Source organism: Phaseolus vulgaris, chromosome 2 (assembly GCF_051622355.1).
Source record: "Phaseolus vulgaris cultivar YP4 chromosome 2, ASM5162235v1, whole genome shotgun sequence".
In the NCBI taxonomy this organism is placed as follows: domain Eukaryota; kingdom Viridiplantae; phylum Streptophyta; class Magnoliopsida; order Fabales; family Fabaceae; genus Phaseolus; species Phaseolus vulgaris.
Window position 1 is genome coordinate 49,446,670 of NC_143499.1, and position 24,744 is coordinate 49,471,413.

Below are 24,744 nucleotides of genomic sequence, written 5' to 3' on the forward strand. Positions count from 1 at the left end.
GGTGAATGGATATTTAACCAAAGTTATTTATTTACGAGGGTGCATATTACAAATCATTAGAAGTAAAAATACCATAAAGAAAATAGTAAAAGAAAACTATAAAATGAAAAGAACAGTATCAAAATGTGGACTGGTGTAAGGCACTGTATTGATTCCTTCACATTAATAATGAAATGTCTAATGCATTATACATGTTGAAATCTAATGCATTCACATTATACATCAAATACATGAGGCACTCTGTCAAATTATTAAATTTCAACACTCTTCAGTCCAAAACCTTAGTCTTCCAACATTTTAGTTCACCTCTACAACATTCATGTGGCAGAACCTCTATACAATTTTTTTCCATCTTGATCATACAATTCTTTGTCCAAAAAATGAGCACTTAAACAAATCAGTAGTGAAGAAATATTTCATATTACAGACATGGTAGAGGAAAGCATAACTTACAAATGAACTGTTATTAACAATGTTCTTGTTACATTTCTCCCTGTTACGTTTATTGTATAGCTCATGTTAATTTTCCATTTAATTATCAATATTATATCATTTTATTAATTAATTTTTCAATATTATAATTTATATTTTGTTCATAAAGTCATGTTAAATGAAAATCAAAGCCAATAAATTTGTCATTATTTTTTTTTTGTGATTTAATTTATGGTTTAAAAAATGCGTTCTGAAGTGTACATAGTCGTCATTTGTGGAAGTGGCGTTCTGCAGTGTACATAGTCGCCGTTTGTGGAAGTGACGTTCTGCAATGTACATGGTCGCCATTTGTGGAAGTGGCGTTCTGCACTGTACATGGTCGTCGTTTGTGGAAGTGGCGTTCTGCAGTGTACATAGTCGCCGTTTGTGGAAGTGACGTTCTGCAATGTACATGGTCGCCATTTGTGGAAGTGGCGTTCTGCACTGTACATGGTCGTCGTTTGTGGAAGTGGCGTTCTGCAGTGTACATGGTCGCCGTTTGTGCAAGCGGCGTTCTGCAGTGTACATAGTCGCCGTTGTGGAAGTAAAAATCTATATATTTTTTTTAGATTTTTATTTAAGTAGGAAATAAAAATATTTAGGATATGTATTTATTTATGATTTTGAAAAACTTAGAAATTTTATTAATTTTAGATTTTTATTCAAGAATGACATTAAATATTTTAGGATATGGATATATTTAGAATTTTGAATCAAATTTTGGTTTAAAAATCATAAGAATTTTTATTTATTTAGGATTTGGAAAATCTTAGAAAGAAAGACAAAGTTTTTAAGAATTCAATTGTCATTAATAAAAATATATAAATAACTTTTTTAAATTAGTAATTTATTGTATAGCTCATGTTAAGTTTCCATTTAATTATCAATATTATATCATTTTATTCATTAATTTTTCAATATTATAATTTATATTTTGTTCATAAAATCATGTGAAATGAAAATCAAAGCCAATAAATTTGTCATTATTTTTTTTTTGTTATTTAATTTATGGTTTAAAAAAAATACTATGAATTAGTTACCAAAAATTTTTACGAAGAAAATAAAGAAGGTAAACATTGTAAAAGTGGCGTTCTGCAGTGTACATAGTCGCCGTTTGTGGAAGTGGCGTTCTGCACTGTACATGGTCGCCATTTGTAAGAGTGGCGTTCTACAGTGTACATGGTCGCCGTTTGTGCAAGCAGCGTTCTGCAGTGTACAAAGTCCCCGTTTGTGGAAGTAAAAATCGATATATTTTTTTTAGATTTTTATTTAAGTAGGAAATAAAAATATTTAGGATTTGTATTTATTTATGATTTTGAAAAACTTAGAAATTTTATTAATTTTAGATTTTTATTCAAGAATGACATTAAATATTTTAGGATATCGATATATTTAGAATTTTGAATCAAATTTTGGTTTAAAAATCATAAGAATTTTTATTTATTTAGGATTTGGAAAATCTTACAAAGAAAGACAAAGTTTTTAAGAATTCAATTGCCATTAATAAAAATATATAAATACCTTTTTTAAATTAGTAATTTATTGTATAGCTCATGTTAAGTTTCCATTTAATTATCAATATTATATCATTTTATTCATTAATTTTTCAATATTATAATTTATATTTTGTTCATAAAATCATGTGAAATAAAAATCAAAGCCAATAAATTTGTCATTATTTTTTTTTTGTGACTTAATTTATGGTTTAAAAAAAATACTATGAATTAGTTACCAAAAATTTTTACAAAAAAAATGATGAAGGTAAACATTGTAAAAGTGGCGTTCTGCAGTGTACATAGTCGCCGTTTGTGGAAGTGGCGTTCTGCAGTGTACATAGTCGCCGTTGTGGAAGTAAAAATGGATATATTTTTTTTAGATTTTTATTTAAGTAGGAAATAAAAATATTTAGGATATGTATTTATTTATGATTTTGAAAAACTTAGAAATTTTATTAATTTTAGATTTTTATTCAAGAATGACATTAATTATTTTAGGATATGGATATATTTAGAATTTTGAATCAAATTTTGGTTTAAAAATCATAAGAATTTTTATTTATTTAGGATTTTGAAAATCTTAGAAAGAAAGACAAAGTTTTTAAAAATTCAATTGCCATTAATAAAAATATATAAATAACTTTTTTAAATTAGTAATTTATTGTATAGCTCATGTTAAGTTTCCATTTAATTATCAATATTATATCATTTTATTCATTAATTTTTCAATATTATAATTTATATTTTGTTCATAAAATCATGTGAAATGAAAATCAAAGCCAATAAATTTGTCATTATTTTTTTTTGTTATTTAATTTATGGTTTAAAAAAATACTATGAATTAGTTACCAAAAATTTTTACGAAAAAATAAAGAAGGTAAACATTGTAAAAGTGGCGTTCTGCAGTGTACATAATCGCCGTTTGTGGAAGTGGCGTTCTGCAATGTACATTGTCGCCGTTTGTAAGAGTGGCGTTCTGCAGTGTACATGGTCGCCGTTTGTGGAAATGGCGTTCTGCAGTATACATAGTCGCCGTTTGTGGAAGTAAAAATGGATATATATTTTTTAGATTTTGATTTAAGTAGGAAATAAAAATATTTAGGATTTGTATTTATTTATGATTTTGAAAAACTTAGAAATTTTATTAATTTTAGATTTTTATTCAAGAATGACATTAAATATTTTAGGATATCGATATATTTAGAATTTTGAATCAAATTTTGGTTTAAAAATCATAAGAATTTTTATTTATTTAGGATTTTGAAAATCTTAGAAAGAAAGACAAAGTTTTTAAGAATTCAATTGCCATTAATAAAAATATATAAATACCTTTTTTAAATTAGTAATTTATTGTATAGCTCATGTTAAGTTTCCATTTAATTATCAATATTATATCATTTTATTCATTAATTTTTCAATATTATAATTTATATTTTGTTCATAAAATCATGTGAAATGAAAATCAAAGCCAATAAATTTGTCATTATTTTTTTTTTTTGTGATTTAGTTTATGGTTTTAAAAAAATACTATGAATTAGTTACCAAAAATTTTTACGAAGAAAATGAAGAAGGTAAACATGGTAAAAGTGGCGTTCTGCAGTGTACATGGTCGCCGTTTGTGGAAGTGGCGTTCTGCAGTGTACATAGTCGCCGTTTGTTGGAGTAAAAATGGATATATTTTTTTTAGATTTTTATTTAAGTAGGAAATAAAAATATTTAGGATTTGTATTTATTTATGATTTTGAAAAAACTTAGAAATTTTATTAATTTTAGATTTTTATTCAAGAATGACATTAAATATTTTAGGATATGGATATATTTAGAATTTTGAATCAAATTTTTGTTTAAAAATCATAAGAATTTGTATTTATTTAGGATTTTGAAAATCTTAAAAAGAAAGACAAAGTTTTTAAGAATTCAATTGTCATTAATAAAAATTTATAAATACCTTTTTAAATTAGTAATTTATGGTATAGCTCATGTTAAGTTTCCATTTAATTATCAATAGTCGTCGTTTGTGGAAGTGGCGTTCTGCAGTGTACATGGTCGCCGTTTGTGGAAGTGGCGTTCTGCAGTGTACATAATCGGTTGACGCCAGGTTGGTGTCATCGCCGTGTTAGATAACGGAAGATCAGGTGGTCTGGCATCGCCGCAAGAAGCACATCGCCGGAAAAATAAATAATTTATTTTAAAAATAAATAATTTATTTATAACTTTTGAAAAACATATAAATTTAGTTAATTTGGATTCTTATTTAAGAATGACATTAAATTTTTTGGGACATATATTTATTTAGGATTTTAAATACTCATAACTTTTATTTATTTTAAATTTTTATTTAAGTAGGAAATAAAATAATTTAATATTTTTTATTTATCCGTATATTAGTTCTCAATTTTATAGTAGTCTATTTTAATGAGAATAAAAAACAATTGCATTAAGAAAGATCTATGATAAATCTTTCAATTTTTATAGATTTTCATAACATCAATATAGAAGAGGTGAGATTAGAATTACAACATTTGCTAATAATTGCCTACAACTCTTCATGATACTAATACAACAACTTTTATGCACTCACAACAATTATGATATTATTATCAACACAAATTACAATCCATGCTACAAATTTAGATGATACAATACTTCAAATCGTGCCTGCACAGGATAAATAAAAATAAGTTAGGACAAATAAAAATAAGTTTTCAGTTATTATACTTTATACTTCAGAAAGTAGATGAAGAGAAAGAGTAGTCCAAGAAGAAAGAACAATATTCCATGATGAAGAACATCTATCACCTTAAAATACTAAAAATAAAGCTCCAAACTTTATCAAAATTCAATTCAAATTTGCTCAGATTTTGCTATGTAATTCTGATGTAAAATCTTCAGCAAAAACAGTTGCAAAAAAACTCCAAAACATTGTCAATTGAAACCCTATAAATGCAAACAAAACTGGACACGATGAGAATACTGGAAAATCCCTCGGTTTTTGCTTGCATTACCTTCTATAGGTGCTTTGTGATTCTGATGCAAAATCTTCTGCAAAAATGATATAGAATATTGGAAAACGAAACAAACAGAAAAGTAACAATATTAATACCAGTGGAGCAAAGGAAATGCAAAAAAGATGAAGAGAATAAACATCAAAAGCAAGCAACTTTGGTAAGAGAACCCAACATAAGAGAACCCAAAGGTTGAGACCTTTCCTGAGAAACACGAAGGCTGGCAGACTAAGTTTTGGTTTTCAGTGTAATGTCATTTGTAAGTATCAAAATTTGTTTGTTATCACATTGGAAGGTAGTATCTGTCATGAAATTTGTGGAAGACCTTTACCTATGTTTGCTTTGGGTCTGTTTTACGCCCTCTTGAATTAAGTAAATTTTTAATTGCCATCATGAAATTAGGCTAAATATGTGTAGTTTTGAGCACTTTCTTTCTTCCATTTCAATTCGTAGTTTCATACATATTCAATATCATGTGGGAATTAAGTTCTTGCTTTTAAGGTGAATAACAGTTTGTATTCTTGCAGAAAACTATTTTCTAATGCATATAAATTTCATTTTCTATTTTCAGCATTGGATTATGTTATGTAATTTTCCTTTGTATTATACAGAGTAGGATTTTAATGTTTCTACTGAACAGTGCTATCTGTTTTCGTCCATATTCTGATTTTGTTCAATTTTTTTCAGTATGTGCCACATGCAGATCAGATGTAAGGAATTTTCTAATTTTCACTATTTTTAGTGTGATAGCCTATTCTTCAGTGGTTGAAAATACCAATGCTTCTTAAGGGCGAAAACTCTCCACCACTAGCTAAAGGACTCGGGAGAATTTATAAGTTCTGAGATATTTATGATAAGAATTCAAGTTCTTTGTTACTAGCAGTTTAATGGTTATATCATTTTTGTTCTCTGGAAAATATCTTATACAAAATCGGTACTTAGATTTGGTATTTATATTGTTCATATGTCGAAATCTAATACTAGCAAATTTTGTCTAATTTAAAAGCAATTATAATCTACTCTTTGGAATATGTTCTGGCCTGCTTTTATGAATTATTTGAAAAATTGTAATTATAAAATTTAGTCTTTGAAATTATAAATTTAATAGAGGAGATTACCAAACATCCATACTAAACTTTTATATTATAAATTTTTTTCAGATTTATATTGAAAACATATTCTCTTTTATTCTATTAATTCATTGCTGATAAAAAAGAATAAGACTTAAAAGGAGATGTCTTTTGGTATAAAAATTAAAATAAAAAATCTTTTAACTATATGGGTCAAATGGATGATTAAACTTATAAAATGTACAATTAAACTTATAAATTATAATAAACGATACTTTAATTTTAAACTCTATTGAACTTTTTTTAATGTTCTCACTTTTCTTTTAAATGCATTTCACTTGTGTTTTTGTATTCAGGCTGATTTTAACTTTATTCTCAAATATACAAAATAATTTTTGGTAATTATATTGTGTCGATCTTGACTTGTAATATCAATATGAAATATGTAATAATTACTTTTCTATGATTCAGAGGGAAAATTATTCCAACCAGAGTTTTACAAATATATTTCAAGTGGTAATATGATTTTAAACAAAAATAGTATTCGCCACATAAAAAAAAGGTTACTGTTCTTAATTGACATGGTGCTGTCAGAATTATTTAATTACAATTTAGATCTTCACTCTGCATATAATTAACTAATTATCAATTATTTAAAAGACTAGTAAATTATATTTTTAATCACTCTATAACTTTCTAAATTTAGTTATAATTTTTTAAGTCTCTCTTTAAATTAGATAATGTCAAATATGATTTTTCTAACCCAACACAAACAATTTAAAAATTATTGATAAAATGTGAGAAATAAATACTAATCAATGTTATGAATTGATGTAATAATTACTTTTCTATGATTAAGAGGGAAAATTATTCCAACTAGACTTTTTACAAATATATTTCAAGTGGTAATATGATTAAAAAAAAAAAAAGGATTCGCCACAAAAAAAAGTTACTGTTCCTAATTGACATGGTGCTGTCAGAATTATTTAATTACAATTTAGATCTTCACTCTACATATAATTAATTATTTATCAATTATTAGAAATAAAAAATAAAAGTCATAAACTAAATATTTTTATGTATGATAAATTTGTTAATTTTTACAATACCAAGTAAAATGTTTTGACAGTAACTAATTTAGAAAAAAAAATAATTTATATAGTAACTAATTTAGATACTATTTTATAAACTAAAATTTTTTAATACTAAAAAGTATCTATTATTATTAAAAATTATAATATAATTAAATACTATATTTTTGATAGCTAAAAATAAAATAAAAATAAATAAATTTTTAGAGACTATTTTTTTAATCTCTTTTTTTTTATCAACAAAGAATTAATAAAAATTAAAATGGGTAATTAACGGGTACCCCAACCCTGTTACAAACTTAAAAAACAGTTGCAATTATCAGATTTCCCAAAGCACAACCAGCTAGGCTTGATAAGTCCTAAGAAAAAAAAAAAATGCTCCTGCAGAGCCATAAAGTACCTATAGCACTATATGACAACCATGCATAACCAACTACACACCTCCAATCCATTCTATAGCTGCAATCCCTAGGTCACGGATGCTCCTACTCACCTTTATAGCAATGGGACTGGTCTATTGCTCCAGGTCCAAGACCTTGTTCTCCAGGTTCAGCACGCCTTGTATGGCAGTAACTATGTGAGCACTGGTGCCATCAATCAACCACAACTGCTCATTCCGCCTCCATTCATTTTTTTAGTCTCTTATTAACATGTAATTAGAAACCAATTTTTCAAGTTATCTTTAATCTTTTAGAAACCTATTTTTTTGGTTATAAAAATAATAAAATTAGAAACTATTTTTTTTTAGTTTTATATAATTAGATACTTAAATTTTTAGTCACTATTATTTAAATTTAGATACCAATTTTAAATTTAAATACTAAGTTTTAGATAATTAAATTTTTATTCACGGTTATATCTTCCTCTGACATTGCTAATCTCTCAGGTAACTTTCATAATCTCTCACTCACGGCAACACCACTGTTCATCTCTCTCACGACGGCAACGCTCTCACTCACGGCAACGCTGCTCATCTGTCACTCACAGCAATACTGCTCATCTCTCACTCATGGAAACGCAACGCACTCTGCAACAATGGCGCTTCTCTACTCCGAAGGAGGCCAACCTCTTCAATTTTATAATCGTAAGTTTCAATTCGTGCTCCATTGTACTTTGTCCTTTAATTTTGTGCTATGTATCTTCCCCATCTTAAAACCCTAGATTCTACTCTCATGTTGTATTTCTCATTTACAATCTCTAGGAATCTACGAGAACTTTGAACATTATCTAAATATTTGAATAAAGTTGTGATTTCTAATCTTAATATGTATGCTCCAATAACCAATTAGAAACGTAGTTGAAGCATAACAATTAGAAACTTAAATGTGTGTTGTAGTTACGCAACTGTTGTTTCCCCTAAGCAAAAATTTGATCCGCGCGCCCGACAATGCATCTTCATTGGTTATCCTCACAGTCAAAAATCATACAAATTATTTGATATAGATGCAGGCACTTTTTTTACAAGTCGGGATGTCATCTTCCATGAAAGTGTTTTCCCATTCTGCCAACAGTCACAGATACAATCCTCACCTCCATTACAAGGTAGTTTGCCCACTATTGACATTGACTTACCCACTCCTGTCCAACATTCACTCAATCAACCTTCTTCTCTTATTCATCACAATGCACCTGAACCTCCATCAAACCAACCTTCTTCTCCTACTCGTCACAATACACCTGAACCTCCATCAAACCAACTTTCTTCTCCTACTCGTCACAATGCACCTGAACCTCCATCAAACCAACCTTATTCTCCTACTCGTAATAATACACTTGAACCTCCAGTAGACCAACCTTCTTCTCTCATGCCAAGAAGTTTAGCACCCATTACCAAACCTTCTCCAACCGACCTTCCTGTTCGACGATCCAGTCGCACATCAACCCAACCTTCCTGGCTTCAAGACTACGTAACGGGATCCCAAGCCAATCATTCGACCACTGCCCAAGACCGACCGAATGGAACCAGGTATCCTATGCATAATTTCCTTTCTAATTCACGATTTTCTTCTACACATAGTGCATATCTTGCTAACATCACAACCACCAAAGAACCTCACACTTATGCTCAAGCTATCCATGATCCAAAAAGCAATGGACGAAGAGCTTTCCGCCTTGCAGCTAAATCAAACATGGACCTTGACACCGTTACCCGCTGGGCAGAAACCCATCGGATGCAAATGGGTCTATAAAATAAAGTACAACTCAGATGGTAGCGTCGACAGATATAAGGCGCGCCTTGTCGCAAAGGGGTACACTCAGATTGAAGGTGTCGACTGTTCTGAAACTTTTTCACCAACAGCAAAATTAACAACTTTGAGGTGTCTCCTCACCATTGCAGCAGCCAGAAATTGGTTTACTCACCAGCTAGATGTGCAAAATGCCTTCTTACATGGCACATTGCATGAAATTATTTACATGGACTTGCCACCTGGGCATCATCGACAGGAGAGAACATTGTATGTCGACTCAACAAATCCCTTTATGGTCTCAAACAAGCATCTCGAACATGGTTTTCAACATTTTCTCATGTGATTAAATCTGTAGGATTTCAACCGTCCAAGACAGATTACTCTCTATTCACAAGACAGAATAACTCATCATTTACTGCTCTTTTGATTTATGTGGATGATATTCTTTTGACAGGAAATGATTTGACAGAAATTCAGCGTGTTAAAGATTGTTTATTACAACAATTTCGCATTAAAGATCTTGGAGACCTAAAATATTTTCTAGGGATTGAATTTTCCCGTTCCAAAGCTGGTATTTACATGTCCCAAAGAAAATATGCTCTTGATATTTTGCAGGATACGGGACTCACAGGTGCTCTCGTCCAGACAAATTTCCAATGGAACAATACCTAAAACTCACACCAGACGATGGAGAGTTATTAAAGGATCCAGTCAAATACAGGCGACTCGTGGGACGACTGATATACCTCACGGTTACTCGGTCTGACATAGCATTTTCGGTTCGGACCCTAAGTCAATATACAGGATCCACGGAAACCTCATTGGGATGCCGCAATTCGAGTCCTAAAGTACATCAAAGGATCACCAGGACAAAGATTGCTATTACCATCTGACAACAATCTGACATTGACAGCTTATTGCGACTCAGACTGGGGAGGTTGTCAGACAACTCGGAGATCAGTATCTGGATATTGCATTTTTATTGGTTCCTCTATTATCTCATGGAAGTCAAAAAACAGACAAACGTATCAAGATCATCAGCGGAAGCAGAATACCACGCAATGGCCAATACTTGTTTGGAGATAGTTTGGTTGCGATATCTGTTGCAGGATTTAAAGGTGTCATGTAACTTGCCAGCTCAACTTTTCTTTGACAATCAAGCGGCATTACATATAGCAGCAAACCCAGTATTTCATGAACGCACAAAACACATTGAGATAGACTGCCACATTATGCGTGAAAAATTACTAGCTGGGATAATCAGTCCTACATATGTACCGACACAGTATCAGTTTGCAGATATTTTTACACGAAGGCATTGGGCAAGAAACGATTTTTGACGCTACGACACAAGTTGGGGATTCTTGATCTTCACCTACCAACTTGAGGGAGTATTAAGCAAATAATAATTATCAAATTATATACAATTATTGTATGCAATATTTGACGATATTGTACCAATTATATGCAATTAATTTAATAATTATAGAATCTCATGATTAGTATCCTACCTAATTAGGTTGTAATTTGGGGAGAGAAACTCCCTATATATTTCCTATGCATGAAGTGATGACATAAGAGAATAAGAAACATTTCTTCTTCTTACCATTTTTTTATCATTTTCTTATATTATATTCATGAGTATTATTTTTTTCTTAAACATAGATATTGGATAAAAATTAATAACATTTATTTATTTCAAATTTAAAAATCTTTAAAATTAAAATAAAATAATATTTTTAGTTAAAGATATAAAAAAAATATTCTTTACAAATTTTTTTAATTTCAAAATAATTAATTCAGAGGAATATTAACAATGTATTTATGCGTTTATAGTAAACCTTCAATAATATTTGTACTTTCTAGCATATAGAATACTTACTGGATTCCTTTTCTGATTTTTCTTTTCTAAAGTACAATTGATATTTTAAATGTTTTTCTATTTAATTTCTCTTTCTTAAATGACACATAAAATGTTCAGTGCACAATTATCCACTCACCTTAGATTTCGTTCTTCTTTTTCCACTTCCACACTAAAATCATTTTCACATTTTTTCTACCTATTTCACAAAAATTTAATTCAAAAATGGAAATTAAAGTTCAAGAACCCTACTTATATATTAACATTCAACAATTTAAAATATTAATATTCAAATTAATCTTTCTTAATGTTATGAAAAATTTAAAATGTAGTTTAGTCATTCTTGGATGGAAAAAGATGGTTTTAGAAGAAAAAAATGCATTTTATTTGAAAGGTTATCTAAACTCTAAACTCATTGATGAATTAATAATAATAAATAATATGGAATTCTATTGGAATAGCATATAAATGTTTTGTTGCTGAAACTGATAATTGGGTGCGTTTCTGATGAAATTAATTAATGCAGTATAGGGACCATTATCGCTCTAGTATTTCATTTTTTTTATTTTTAATGTTGAAATTATAATTATACAATTCCGTTTTTAGATATTAAAATGATAGTTTTCATTTACAGATTAAAATATTACTTGTTTCTTTTAAGATTTTTTTGGTATTATAATTATTTGTTAGCTGAATTGTTTTGCGTTAACATGTTGTTTTCTTGGGCTATGATGTAAGCAATATAAATGTTATTTTTAATGTAAGCAATACAAATTATGAATATTCAAAGTCGTGTAATTACTTATAAGAATCAAGTGATTTTTAAAAGAACTCACATGATCAGTTTTAATTTTGACGATAAAATATATTAGTTATATATATTTATTCAAAATTTCAATTATATTATGCATTTATGGTTTTATGCTTTTAGAGGAATCAGTAACTTGGAAAAGCTCCCAAAAAGTAATGAAATTCCATGAATAAAGAAGGAGAGCTAAACGAAAGAGAAAATGGAAGTGAGAAATCCATAAGATGATAATTAATAAACACCCTCTCTTAATAACATAAGATAATAACATAACATATATTCTTCAAACAATTATAAGCTGTCTTCAACTTTACTGTTAAACTACAATTATAAAGAATTAACAATCTCACACACCAACAACATTTATTAGCCATCACTCACATGCAACAAGGTGCCTCAATGTGAATAAACCAAGATCAATAAGAAATGAGGTTCCACTTAACCAAGCTGAGAATTGTCTGGTTTTTCAGCTCCATGCACAAACCTAATATAATGATATGATATTCAATACCAAGAGGTACCTTGTCGTAAAACTGAGAATATGAGGTTGCATAGGATGGAGAAAAGTAAGAAGAGGATTTACCAATTACCCTTTCAAATGCAGCTCCTCAAGATTTCATAATCCCTTCACTGCAAATGCAACCCAAATATGTTAAAGAAGTTAATGAAACCGAAATGTGAAGAGTTTCGAAATAAAAATTCAACATGTTGAAACTTGTAATTTAGAAGTATTGACGATAAGGCAGTTTAGATCTGACCAATGAAAGACTAATTAGCAGAAGAGGAAGAGACTAGTTGACTGGCTAGCTTTCGGCCTTCCACTTCCTATCTTCCCTTGTTTCTCTTGAAGACTGTGCAACATTGCTTCCACTGGATTCTTCAATCTCAACAGCACCACCATATTTATCATCTTTCTTTTTCGTATAAAGAGGGCATATGCCGCATTCTTTTATTGTCATAATTGATTTCAACTGTCTCACCAATGATTCGTAATCTGGCCTGATCTCAAAGTCATAATCACACGGACTGATCTCAAAAGTGAAGCTGCGAGCATCACACAGCCTGAGGCTCATGCCGCTCGCCCTTAGGGACTCCAAGTTAAATTTCCACACGAATGTGTGATCTTTATCAACACATCTCTCTTCACCATTCCATTCGAAATAGCTATTTAACGCATCATTATTTGGAATGATCTGTGTGCCATCATCATCAGATTCAAATATTAGGCTGTAACTAAAAGAACCATATCTACCTTTAAAAGCATTCGTATCTAACGCTCCAAAAACCACACACAAAGCGAAACCAGTGAGCCTATCATCGCTGCAGAAACTTAAATCTTCATTTATAGTCACTGAATGTCCCTTCCCACGAAAATGGAACCAACCAGGAACTGCACTCCCTGGAAAACAGAAGAACACACACCTATATGTATCGTCGGTCATCCTAAGCCTTGCATCCTCCTCAATATTAGCACGAGCACGTGAATCCAGTTGTTGAGCATTGGTGAAATGAAATTTAAAAACACCCTCTTTGGAATTTGAGAGGTTTCGAACAAGAGAATTTGGCATCACTCTTCTAATGGATGGGCAATCCAATGCCACGAGTTGTTTCAGAAATGGTGGAATATGTGGGATGCATTCAAGCTTTTTGCAGTCGCTTAAATCAAGCGATTTCAAACTTGAAAGATGAGCAATGCTCCCAGGAAGGTTCACGATTCCGCTATTACGCAATGAAAGTTCCATTAATGACGTCAAACGACCAATGTGTCTAGGGATTTCTGTTAATTTGGGGCACCCCGAACAATCAAGTTTAGAGAGAAGCTTCAGATTAACAATGCAGTTTGGAAGTGACTCGAGATCAGTGCATTTGTGGAGCTCCAGGGATCGAAGATTAACCAAATTGGCAAATGAGGAAGGCAGTTCTTTAACAGCCGTACATGTTAAGTTAATGTAAGCAAAAGTATGAGCCGGCTCCGTGATCTCTGGGAAGGACCTCAGCCTTGAGCAACCACCTAAATCAAGCTTCCTCAATTTCAAATTGAAAATGGTGCTTGGAAAAGTTTGAAGTGAATTACAGTGGGTAAGGTCTAACTTGCATAGTCTGGTGAGGCTTCCAATGGAAGATGGAATAATCTCAAGATTCAAGCAACTGCGCAAACTCAGTTCTTCAAGCCCTTCCAAACGGCACAAGGATGAAGGTAGTGCCTGTATAGCTGTGAAGTCTAAGATGAGCACCGCTAGATCTTCCAACGTGTCCTGAATCTCGGGTAAATTTTCCAATTTTGAGCAACCACGGAGAGAAAGTTGCTTTAGAAATTTCATATCAGAAAGGTCAAACGGAAAGATTGTAAGGGAATAACAGTCAGAGAGATCTAAGTAACAGAGGTTCTTGAGACTTTGAAAGTTCAAGGGCACACCTTCTCTGAGATTTGCCGACACTTCAAATTGTAAGTATAGACTATTATTAGCCACTTCTTCTTCATTATATCTGTCAAAAGTAATTGAGAAAATTTCACTGGAACTTGGGAAAATATGAACAAAGGATGGACCTTGCCCTTCGGCTATATTGGGTTCCTGATGAGGGAATCTTGAGAAATTTCCAGGTTGATGCCCCAGTTTCTGATGTGGGGATCTTGAGAAAGTTTGACGTTGACGCTCCAGTTTCACATGAGGGAATCTGGGTTCACTGGTTGAAAACATATTAAGCTTCCGACAACAGGAAAGAATAATCAATCCTGGTAATGTGGATAAAATGTTGCTGGGAATATTTACACTATTCAGATCATCACAATGATCTAAACATAAACAACTGAGCTTGCTGAGGAATATCGAAGAGTGAACTTCAATCAACTTTTCACAAAAACTCAGAATTATTTCTTCAATATTTGGTGACAAAGAAAGGTCTGGTATTCTAGTAAGGTTCGAAGAATCACTCAGGTTGAGCCTTTTCAACTTGGGTAAATTCTGCCACAAAATGTAAATGAATCAGGTAACACAAAAACTAAATTAAAGTTTTAGGCAATTTTATCTATTTTTCTTCGGTAAACAATAGATGACAATGTCGAAATACTTTATATTATGCATGTATCAACTGACATAGATAACTTGAAACATAGATAACTTGAAAACCTGATCTCCTTCCCATAGTTGTGTAAGATGGCAGCCTGGCATTTCGAGGATCACTAGATTTTGTGGGCAAAAGTTTGGAGGCCAAAATCTTTGAGGGAAATCGTTCCAATAAAGAATCTTTAGAGTGTCTGGCAGATCCACAAGAGGTGATTCAAGAGACACTTTTGATTCGTTTATAGGATAGGAATAGTAGAGCATAAGCATCCTAAGATTTTCCATCTTTTCGAAAGTTCGTGCATGTACTTTAACTTTTTTTATTTTGCTCGTATCTAGTAATATACACTGTATTGCATCTGACCCCTGAAAGTAAATCAATGTAATTAGAAGAAAAAAACATGAAATGTTGCATTGCAGGATGTTTAATGACAGCTCAGTGGTTTGCAATTTTTCACAAAGTAAATCCATGTTCAATTGAGTAACGACAGAATACCTTGTTCTTACTTAAAACCTCAAAAATTTCCTCTTCATTAAACAATCGGCTGCGTTTTCCAGGATGCTGAGGACACTCTTTACGAACAATTTCTTGACCCATTTCTTGTATTAGATCGTGCATCACAATTCTACCATCAAAGACAGAGATTAGACCCCTATCTTTGAGAATATCCATTCCAATCTTAGAAGAGAAACCACAGTCATCAAGTGTTTCTGCTACCACAGTCTCCTCGTGCCCTCTATAAAAGCAAGCTATGTCAAGAAATATATTCTTCTCCTCCTCCTTGAGCCCATAATAACTTAATTTTAATACGTCGAAAGTTCCAAGATCTTGGCCGTTTTCCAACTTTTGCAACTGACTCTCCCATGCTTCTCTTGTTCTGCCATAAAGCAATGACCCCAAAATCTGGAGAGCTAACGGAATTCCTTTTGCATATCTCAACACCTTTACTGACAGGTCCATGTAAGCAATTTCTTCTGAAGATTTTTGTTTAAAAGCATGTAAACTAAAAAGTTTCAGAGAATCATAAAAATTCAACTCCTTAACTTCGTAGATATCATCAGCTCCAGCATTCTTAAGCACTTGTTTGTCTCTATTGGTCATAATGATTTTACTGCCCTGCCCAAAACTATCACTCCCTCCTATTAATCTTTTAAGTAGAGCTGAATCGGTAACATCATCAAGAATGAGGAGAACCTTTGTCCGTTTGAGCCTTTCATTGTAATATGGTAAATAAGAGGATTTCTCTTCCTTTAGAAGCTCAGACTGATATTTTCTTCTGATACTGTCTATTCCATCTCTTTGTATTTTTTCTTGAACGTCTAAAACAAGGCTGCTGGAATCAAACTGCAATGCCAATTTGTGATATATTTGATTACAAATTGTACTTTTTCCTATTCCTCCCATGCCACAAATTCCTATGATCCGAACATCCGGTGACTCAGGATGCAACAAGGACTGAATTCCTTCAATATGTTTTTGAATGCCGATGATTCCTTGATCATAATAACTGATGGAATAAGGATCTAATTTTCTCAAAATATCTTCCACAATATCTTCAACAAGTGTGTGTTCTGGCCTGGCAGATGATTTAGAAAATAAAGTATAAGTATTCAAGCACAAAAGCTAAAGTAAACTAAAGAAAAATTCTACAGTAACCGTTTGTGACTTCTGATAATAGGGAGCAGATTTGTAGGTACAAAGTTAAGCTATAAGATGTGATATGGTTCAGATCCATGACCGACTAAGAGAAATGAAAAAAGAAACACTTGATTTATGGTGAGATGAACACAATTTTAGTAAATGAAAAGAGATCCTGATTATCTAATAAATATAATGACCTGGTGACTTTTGAATCCCAGCCTGAAAGTCCAGCAGCTTCGGTGAGAGCATCCTTCCATCCTTGCACTTTGTCCATGTCGTGCTTAAAGTGCTGCTCATGCTCATCGAATGCTTCTTTGTATCTTTCTTCCTGCTTCCTAATAGTTGATGGATCCACCTTGTAGAAAACAGGTATCACATCCCTTCCAAATCTCTTCTTGCATTCAAGTATCTTAGTGAGTTCATTCAAGCACCAAGTGGAAGATGCATAGTCTTGGGAGAAAACGATGACATAAATCTTTGATTCTTCTATTGCAGAGAGGAGTGCAGGTGAAATTTCTTCGCCCCTGAGTAATCTGTAATCAATATATGCTTCTATGTTCTTCCTTTGCAACGCTGCATAAAGGTGACTAATGAAGTTGTCACGTGTGTCTTCCCCTCTGAAGCTGAGAAACACATCATGTTTTGTTAGAGAAGCAGACATGGCCAATGATGAAGGGTTTCAATTTTCTCTGCAACTCTCAGATCCCTTTGTTTGTAAGCAACTTGCATATATTCTATTTCTATCACAAATCAACTTTTGGAAAAGCCTTCAATTTTCTCAAAATATGCTTCACAGCTGTGTTCTGTCAGATACGTAATCATCAGAAAAAGAAACAATTGAGTCAATGGAAGAGTCAACAATTCGCAGAATATTATGGTCTCTAGCTTTATACCATTCATACGCATTATTGCGAGTAGATTCTTCAATATCTTTACTCAATTTGTTTCTTCAATACCTTTTACATATAAAGAATCGGATTTGTTTAATATATTTTAGAAAATAACCAGTACACAGAAAACTAGGTTAATATGACTAAATGAATAAAGATAGTACTCATAAAAAATATTTTAGATTACAAGTGGTATAATTAAAATAAAATATTTTATTATTAAAATAAGTTATAAATAAATAAATAAAATATAATTGTTTAGTTTTCAGTGTAAAACAATATTCATTTTTATAAAAAAAATCCTTTCTCTTTTATTTTATTTTATTTTTATATTTCTAACCAGTGTATGTTTGAGCTTGAGAATAGAATCCTTCCTTTGGACTTTTGGAAATAAATAAAGATGTTAATTGATAAAAAAAATTGAAGTTTTAAACCCAACACAACCCCTCACATCGAGATTAGATGGATTGATAAGTTTGACATTAGGATAAATTTCAAATGGTTATGATATTAAGAAATGAATTTTAAACTTAACTCAACTGCACAAAACCAAATTATACTGAAGGTGTGCACCCCTATGAAATGTTTTTATCTCTAGTTGATGTAGGATCTTCAATAATTATATAAATTGATTGTTATATGCAGTGTGAAATTTAACCTTGATTTTTACTTGAAAAAATGGATTTTAATATGAGGTATACATGCTCTCATACTTAAATTCACTCAGCAGAATTTCCACGTATCAATATAATTTGAATATGCATAGTTTGGGGTGCTCTCCACCTCAAATCCGCTCAATGTTTTTTGCTGCATTTAAGCAAAATTACATGCAGATTTTGGAGTACATTCAGGCTTAAAATTTCTCAAAGAACTTTTCCTATGGTAAGCAAATTTAAGCTACAATTGTTTGGGTGTTCTTTGCCTCAAATTCGTTCAGCGAAGATTTCTCTAGGCTTAAGCCCCAACTTCATGGACTCGAGCAATTTTGACAACATTTGTCATCTTTGCTTAGATATCTTTTGGTTTGTTTTCTATAGGTCATGAAATTGAATTAAATCTTTTTGAAATTTATCATTTTGTAAATTGTAAGTGATTACAACTTTCTAATGTCAATTTAACCAATTCATGCAACATGTGTTTAAAATAAGGAAATCTAATATTTATAAAAAAATATAAAACAAATAATCATTATATATTCTATTGATATGTAAAATTTTAAATATTATGTGATTATTGTTGATATTTTGTAACGGTTTTAAAAATATAAACTTCTATATGATTGAATGATATATTGATGAGTGGGATGAAATTGAATCATGTGGAATATTATCGATATATAGTAATTTCAAGTAAGGAAATACCTTGTTAAGGATAGTTAGGATGTGTCTTGATTAGTAATACATTTAGAATAAGATATCTGACTCTATTCACATATTAAGTTGGTGGCAGTCAAATGAGATTTATATGATTTGGTCTACAATATAAAAAATCATAGTCTAACATGCCATATTAATTAACCTTGTCATATGAGGAGATTCTATTATGATATTCTTATTCGCATAGATGTGTGAATTTCACAACGGGATATTATAACATGTGCAATTTTTTTAGTCTAAATCAATGTACGATTTTTTCAGAAGTATGGTCAAGTGTACGTGTGGATCTAATTTGATTTTTGACATGAGTAATATAGAACACGAGTTATTTAGAGACACTTAATTGTTTAATATATTTAGAATGAATGAAATGTGATTATTCATATGATTATGATTGAATGATTCAAATATAAATTTTAAAAATCAGTAACTTAGCCTAATTTCTTGTTAGTATCGTTTTTTTTATAGATTTGTTATGATCGTGAGTTACATGTGAACATATGATGTTGTATGTTATAGGCCTCAAAATTGAAAATGACAGAGTTTTTTCTTTTAATTCTTTTGATGTTTTATTTTGATGTATATATTTGAAAATCAATGTATGAATGGATAATGATTTATGATATAATAATATATGACATAAGAAATTAAAATTTAATAAGGTAGTTAAGGATGTTATAATTTTTCTTTTAATTTATTTTATTTCACTGTATATTTAGGTGTATTACGTAAAATGTATAGTTAAAAAGAATAATGTTATTTTGAAATTTAAGCTTTTGTTAAAATTATACCATTTGAAAAGAAATACAGAACAATCTTGACAATTATACTGACTTAGTACTTTTTTTAATTTATTATATTCATGAGTATTATTTTTTTCTTAAACATAAATATTGGATAAAAAATATAAATAACATTTATTTATTTCAAATTTAAAAATCTTTAAAATAAATATAAATAATATTTTTAATTAAGATGTGTGTTTTTAACAATTTTTTTTAATTTAAAAATAATTAATTCGGAGGATGATTAAAGAAATATTAACAAATTATTTCTGCGATTATAATAAACCTTCAATAATTTTTGCACTTTCTAGCATATAGAATATGGATCCTTTTGTGATTTTTCTTTTCTAAAGTACAATTGATATTTTAAATGTTTTTCTATTTAATTTTCCTTTCTTAATGCACATAAAAAGTTCAGTGCACAATTAATTACTCACCTTAATTCAAAATGGAAATTAAAATTCAAGAACCCTACTTATATATTAATATTCAACGATTTAAAATATTAGTATGCAAATTAATCTTTCTTAATAATATTTGTAACAATTTTTAATTACCACAAAGTGCTTCTTAAATCATAAAAAATAGCATTTTTTAGTTCATATATAATAATATTTCCATAAATAAAATTAAAAAAAAAAAACTCTTCAGCCAATGGTATTAATTATTAATAATTTATTTACCATTTTTTAGATAATTTTGTTTACTATAAAGACATTTAATTGAGATTGAAATTTTAATTGTCATAATGGAAGTGAAAAATCCATAAGATGATAATTAATAAACAACCTTTCTTAACTTTACTGTCAAACTACAATTATAAAGAATTAACAGTCACAATTTAGCTGGTGTTCAACTTGTGAAAAGTCTTTCAACTTGGTTTTCAAGTTTTATATATTCATTTAGTTCAATTTCTGTTCCTTCAAATGTTTCTGATTTTACAGCTCCATGCACAAACCTAATACAATGATATGATATTCAAACAGCATTAATTAGCATAAACAGGTACCTTGTTGTAAAACTGGGAATATGAGATTCCATAGGATGGAGAAAAGTATGAAGAGGATTTACCAATCACCATTTCAAATGGATCTCCTCAGGATTTCAACTTTTAACTACCACAAACTGTATCTTAAATCGTAAAAAATTAGCATTTATAAAGAATTAACAATCACAGGCCAACAGCATTTATAAGTTATGATATTTTTTTTTTTTTTATCAGCAATGAATAAATTTAATTAAGAGGGATACTTCAGGGGTATCCCAACCCGTATACATAGACCCGAAGGGTACACCGATCCGAACCATATATGGCTTATACAACACCAAAACACCCTCAAGAAAAAAACAAAAAAAAGCATACCTTCTCCCCTACCATCCTGTAAAAGAAAAACAGCATGTAACTAGATCCACAAATTGCAGATCCCAAATAAACAACCCCAATGCAACTTACAAAACACATGTGGCAGCAAATAAAAACATATGGCAGCAATTATAGAAATGTGGCAGCAACCCACACCAGAACCAATACCATACTCCAAACGCATGGTATTGAGTGCTGCAATATTGTTACTGATTAGGGAGATCAAAGAATACAAGCCTGTTTATTACTATCTTCCATCAGTCTCAACCTGTCCATCTTGGTCACTCCTCAGCCGAACCTGGACCCTACTGCTAGCACCATACTGTTCTGACCGGTGCTCTATGCTCCTGTGGCTCTATGCTGCCTGCTGGGAGACACAGCCCCCTCTCCCGCTTATAAGTCATGATATGATATGATATGATATTCAATCAGCATTAATTAGCATAAAGTATTTCCTTGTCGTAAAACTGGGAATATGAGATTCCATAGTATGAAGAGGATTTACCAATCACCATTTCAAATGGATCTCCTCAGGATTTCATAATGCCTTCACTGCAAATGCAACCCAAATATGCTAAAAAAGTTAATGAAACTATATATGAAGAGTTTCAAGAAAATGCAACTCTGGGACAACAGAGAAACCCATCTCATGCTGAACATAAACATCAAACTATATCTAACAATAACTTAGAAATCTTTGTCAACAATTGAACGAACCTACTCCTAAAATGCCATTGAAAATGTAAATAAAACAAAATAAATTAAAAATGAGAAATTCATAATAAAAATTCAACGTGTTGAACCTTGTAATTTAGAAGTATTATCGAGAAGCCAGTTTAGATCCTCACCAATGAAAGACTATTTTAAAGGTTACCTTTCGGCCTTCCTCTTCCTATCTTCCACTGGATTCTTCACCAAACTATACACCACAACTTAACCATGTGAATAATTTTTTGCAATCTGATTACTTTGATAAATCTTTGACAAAAATTGAACCATTAAAAAAAAAATAAAACCCTACTATTTTGCAATTACAAATTATATAAATAGTAAACACAATCTTTTAAACACAATCATTATAGAGTCAGGTTTTCTTGTCCTGTATATAGATATTGAGTGGAACTTTTTCAAAATCATACCAAATTAGTTCTTTAAATGGTTGTAAACAGAATGATATTGTGCCATAATATTTTTTTCTATAAAAGTCATAACCAGACACTCAACACTGAGTGTATTACTGCATCTTGCTTTAGAGGAATACCTTTTAAAAAATATGAAGAATTCAAGCATAGTTTTAACCAACATCATAGAATGGTTAATTGGGTTAAGCTAGAGAACCATAATTAAAATATTACATTAATGATAAATTTGTTCCTTTGTACAACCTGTAATTTATGATATGATATTTTTGTCATTTCATATAAAAAAAATTAAAATCTTAGACTAATAAATAAATGAAGTTGTAGAGAAATACAAGTTTTCAATACTTCCCGATAAAATCAGAAAAAGATGCCCATGTTGCAGTGAGTGAGTAGGTCCCGACAAGACTGTCCCCTTTTTCCTAGTTTCCACATTCCAATCCGAGTAGAAACATGCCAGCTAAATGGAAGGGGGAACCCTTAATTTTGTCCACAACTAAATGGCGTGTGCTGAAATTTTTGATCCGATAACCATGCCCACATTCAAAAAGTGAAAGGTTACTTTGCTTTATATTCCTTTGGGTGGTGCTACTTTTCAACTTGACTACAAATTCCCATTATTGTGTGGTTATCAATTACCATTTAACTTATTCTCATACCACATTCACTATATAATAGTCCATCATAAACCCCAAAATTTGCACATTTTCTATTTGCAAGACAGGCAAAAAAACATGTGAAACTGTGTAATAATGTGAGAACGTAAGAACTTACTTCATCATGAAATCAAGCCATGCCTGAGGGTTTTTTCTGAGAGCATTCACCACAGGTGCATATTCATGTGGCTGTATCCCATACTCAGCTAGTATTTCTGCTACCTCTGCCGCTTCTTTTTTTGTCAAAAAACACATATTCATTATTAATGTGCAATCAAATGGTAACGAAACTATGTAGCACAAACACACACTGATACGACACTAGGACGAACATACGTATAATGTTACTCCTTCTATGGAAATGAAGGATATTCAGTAATAACTTTTAAAACTCATTACATAGAAATTTGCATCAAGTTATCAAAGTCTATAGGAATGAATTTTTAATTCATGGAAACACATAACAAAAAGTAATAGAAAAATAGAAAAAAAGTTGTCAAATGATTCTATAAAAAATTAACCTATCATGAAAATCAAGATGATATAAAATAAAATAATGTGGCATGAACATCAAAATCGTATAAAAGCATAATAGAAGAACAGTGGATACCAGTTTCTGGCACGGCGATGATTTCTTCTTGCTCTCTTTTCAATTCCCTCGAGTAATTATCGGCTTCACTTTTTGCTGCCAAATAACTGCACAATGAAAATTAACATGAAATAATTACGGAATTTAAATTGAGTTTTGTGAGTGTGAAGAGTTTGGTTGAACGTACCCGCCGAGGCCCATGGAGATGGCGCCGGCGGCGACTTCGGCTATGCCAGCGGTGAGAACGATGGAGGAGGTGGCATTGGCGCCGGAGAGGCCGGCGGCGAGGGCGAAGGGGACGGTAAGGCCGTCAGAAACGCCGATGATGATGTCGCGGACTATTTCGCCGGCGGTGAAGTGCTTCTCGGTGTGGTGGTTGAGAAGGTTCGTTCTCTCAGAATCCACGCTTATGCCGTGTTCGGTGGCGGCCATTGGTGCAAGCTTGTGAATGTGTTTGAGTTCGCCAACGTGCTCTGGGAATCCAAACAAAGCCTTGCTGCTTTGCACATAAATTGAGTCTCTTTTGTGCTCAACTTGCTCCTAAATAGGACAAAAATATCTAACCGTTGATGATATCCACGTGGAAAATTATCAATGGATATCAATATCACATTATTTCTACACTAATATTTTAATTATTTTTAAATATTATAACTAAATCAATCAATATAATACCGAACCTTCTTAATTCTTTGGATTATATATATTTTATTTTATTTTATTTATAAAGGAAGTTGTGATAAATGTTGTGTTTTGTGTGCACATTAATAAAAATCAAATAACCAAAAAATAATAATCTTGTGAAAGAAAAAATGGTAGAATTTATACTATTCTACAAAATTTTAAAAGTGGCTAATGTGTTTTACTCAACTATGTAAATAATTTATGACTCTTTTGTTAAGGAAATAATGAAATACATTAAATTTTATTTTATATTCTTACTTTAAGTTTTTTTTTTCTCCTCACTTAATTAAATATCAAAGAGTCGTTTTTTGTAGGTAGATCTCCTTCTATCATAATATATCAACTGAAAATAAAGTTGTCGCCGAATTGCACTTTCCAAATTTTGTTTAATAGAAACAATAATAATTAAGTATTTGTGTTCTTATATTTAATTTTTAATAAAAAAATTATTCTTATGTAGTTCTAAATTGATATATTTTACCAATGTCTATTAGCAATGGGAAGAAGTTTATACCTAACAAAACTATTTAACATGATTTGTTTGTAAATTATAGAAGTATGTGTAGA

At 30.9% G+C, this 24,744-nt stretch overlaps 2 protein-coding genes across 11 annotated transcripts in view; both read right to left on the reverse strand.

Moving 5' to 3' along the window:
• Positions 1-24,002, reverse strand: part of LOC150029245 (vacuolar iron transporter 1-like) — a 40,965-nt gene extending 16,963 nt beyond the window's left edge. The window contains exons 1-6 of one of the 8 annotated variants that reach the window (XM_090299271.1): positions 23,681-24,002; positions 23,515-23,600; positions 23,023-23,137; positions 21,984-22,028; positions 21,615-21,661; positions 20,873-21,501 (exon numbers count right to left, since the gene is read on the reverse strand). In XM_090299271.1, coding sequence (XP_090155397.1) covers positions 21,640-21,661; positions 21,984-22,028; positions 23,023-23,137; positions 23,515-23,600; positions 23,681-23,925 — 513 coding nt within the window. In that variant the 5' untranslated portion in view covers positions 23,926-24,002 and the 3' untranslated portion in view covers positions 20,873-21,501; positions 21,615-21,639. Of the gene's footprint in view, positions 1-20,872; positions 22,759-23,022; positions 23,138-23,514; positions 23,601-23,680 lie in introns of those variants that run through there. The other 7 variants (XR_016518941.1, XR_016518942.1, XM_090299273.1 and 4 more) reach the window with 7 other exon arrangements.
• Positions 12,217-17,633, reverse strand: LOC150029247 (TMV resistance protein N-like). 3 transcript variants are annotated; one of them, XR_016518940.1, is made up of 6 exons: positions 16,893-17,633; positions 15,550-16,630; positions 15,120-15,419; positions 12,750-14,954; positions 12,582-12,621; positions 12,217-12,475 (listed from the first exon to the last, which is right to left on the reverse strand). XR_016518940.1 is itself a non-coding variant. In XM_090299268.1 (5 exons), exons 1-4 carry the CDS (start codon positions 17,354-17,356, stop codon positions 12,795-12,797), a joined length of 4,005 nt encoding a protein of 1,334 aa, XP_090155394.1. In that variant the 5' UTR covers positions 17,357-17,626; the 3' UTR covers positions 12,217-12,621; positions 12,750-12,794. The 3 variants fall into 3 exon arrangements, 1 of the variants encoding a protein (XP_090155394.1); XR_016518939.1 differs by having other exon boundaries at positions 12,575-12,621; positions 16,893-17,626; XM_090299268.1 differs by having other exon boundaries at positions 12,217-12,621; positions 16,893-17,626.
• Positions 24,003-24,744: the final 742 nt, after the last annotated feature.

Bases quoted from the DNA above. Each gene is read 5' to 3' on its own strand.
- LOC150029247 (XM_090299268.1), bottom strand. From the start codon at position 17,356: ATGTCTGCTTCTCTAACAAAACATGATGTGTTTCTCAGCTTCAGAGGG. The intron at 15,420-15,549 runs GTATTCTGTCGT...ATTTACTTTCAG, and splicing joins AGGTTTTAAGTAAGAACAAG to GGGTCAGATGCAATACAGTG. The intron at 14,955-15,119 runs GTTTTCAAGTTA...ATTTTGTGGCAG, and splicing joins AACTATGGGAAGGAGATCAG to AATTTACCCAAGTTGAAAAG.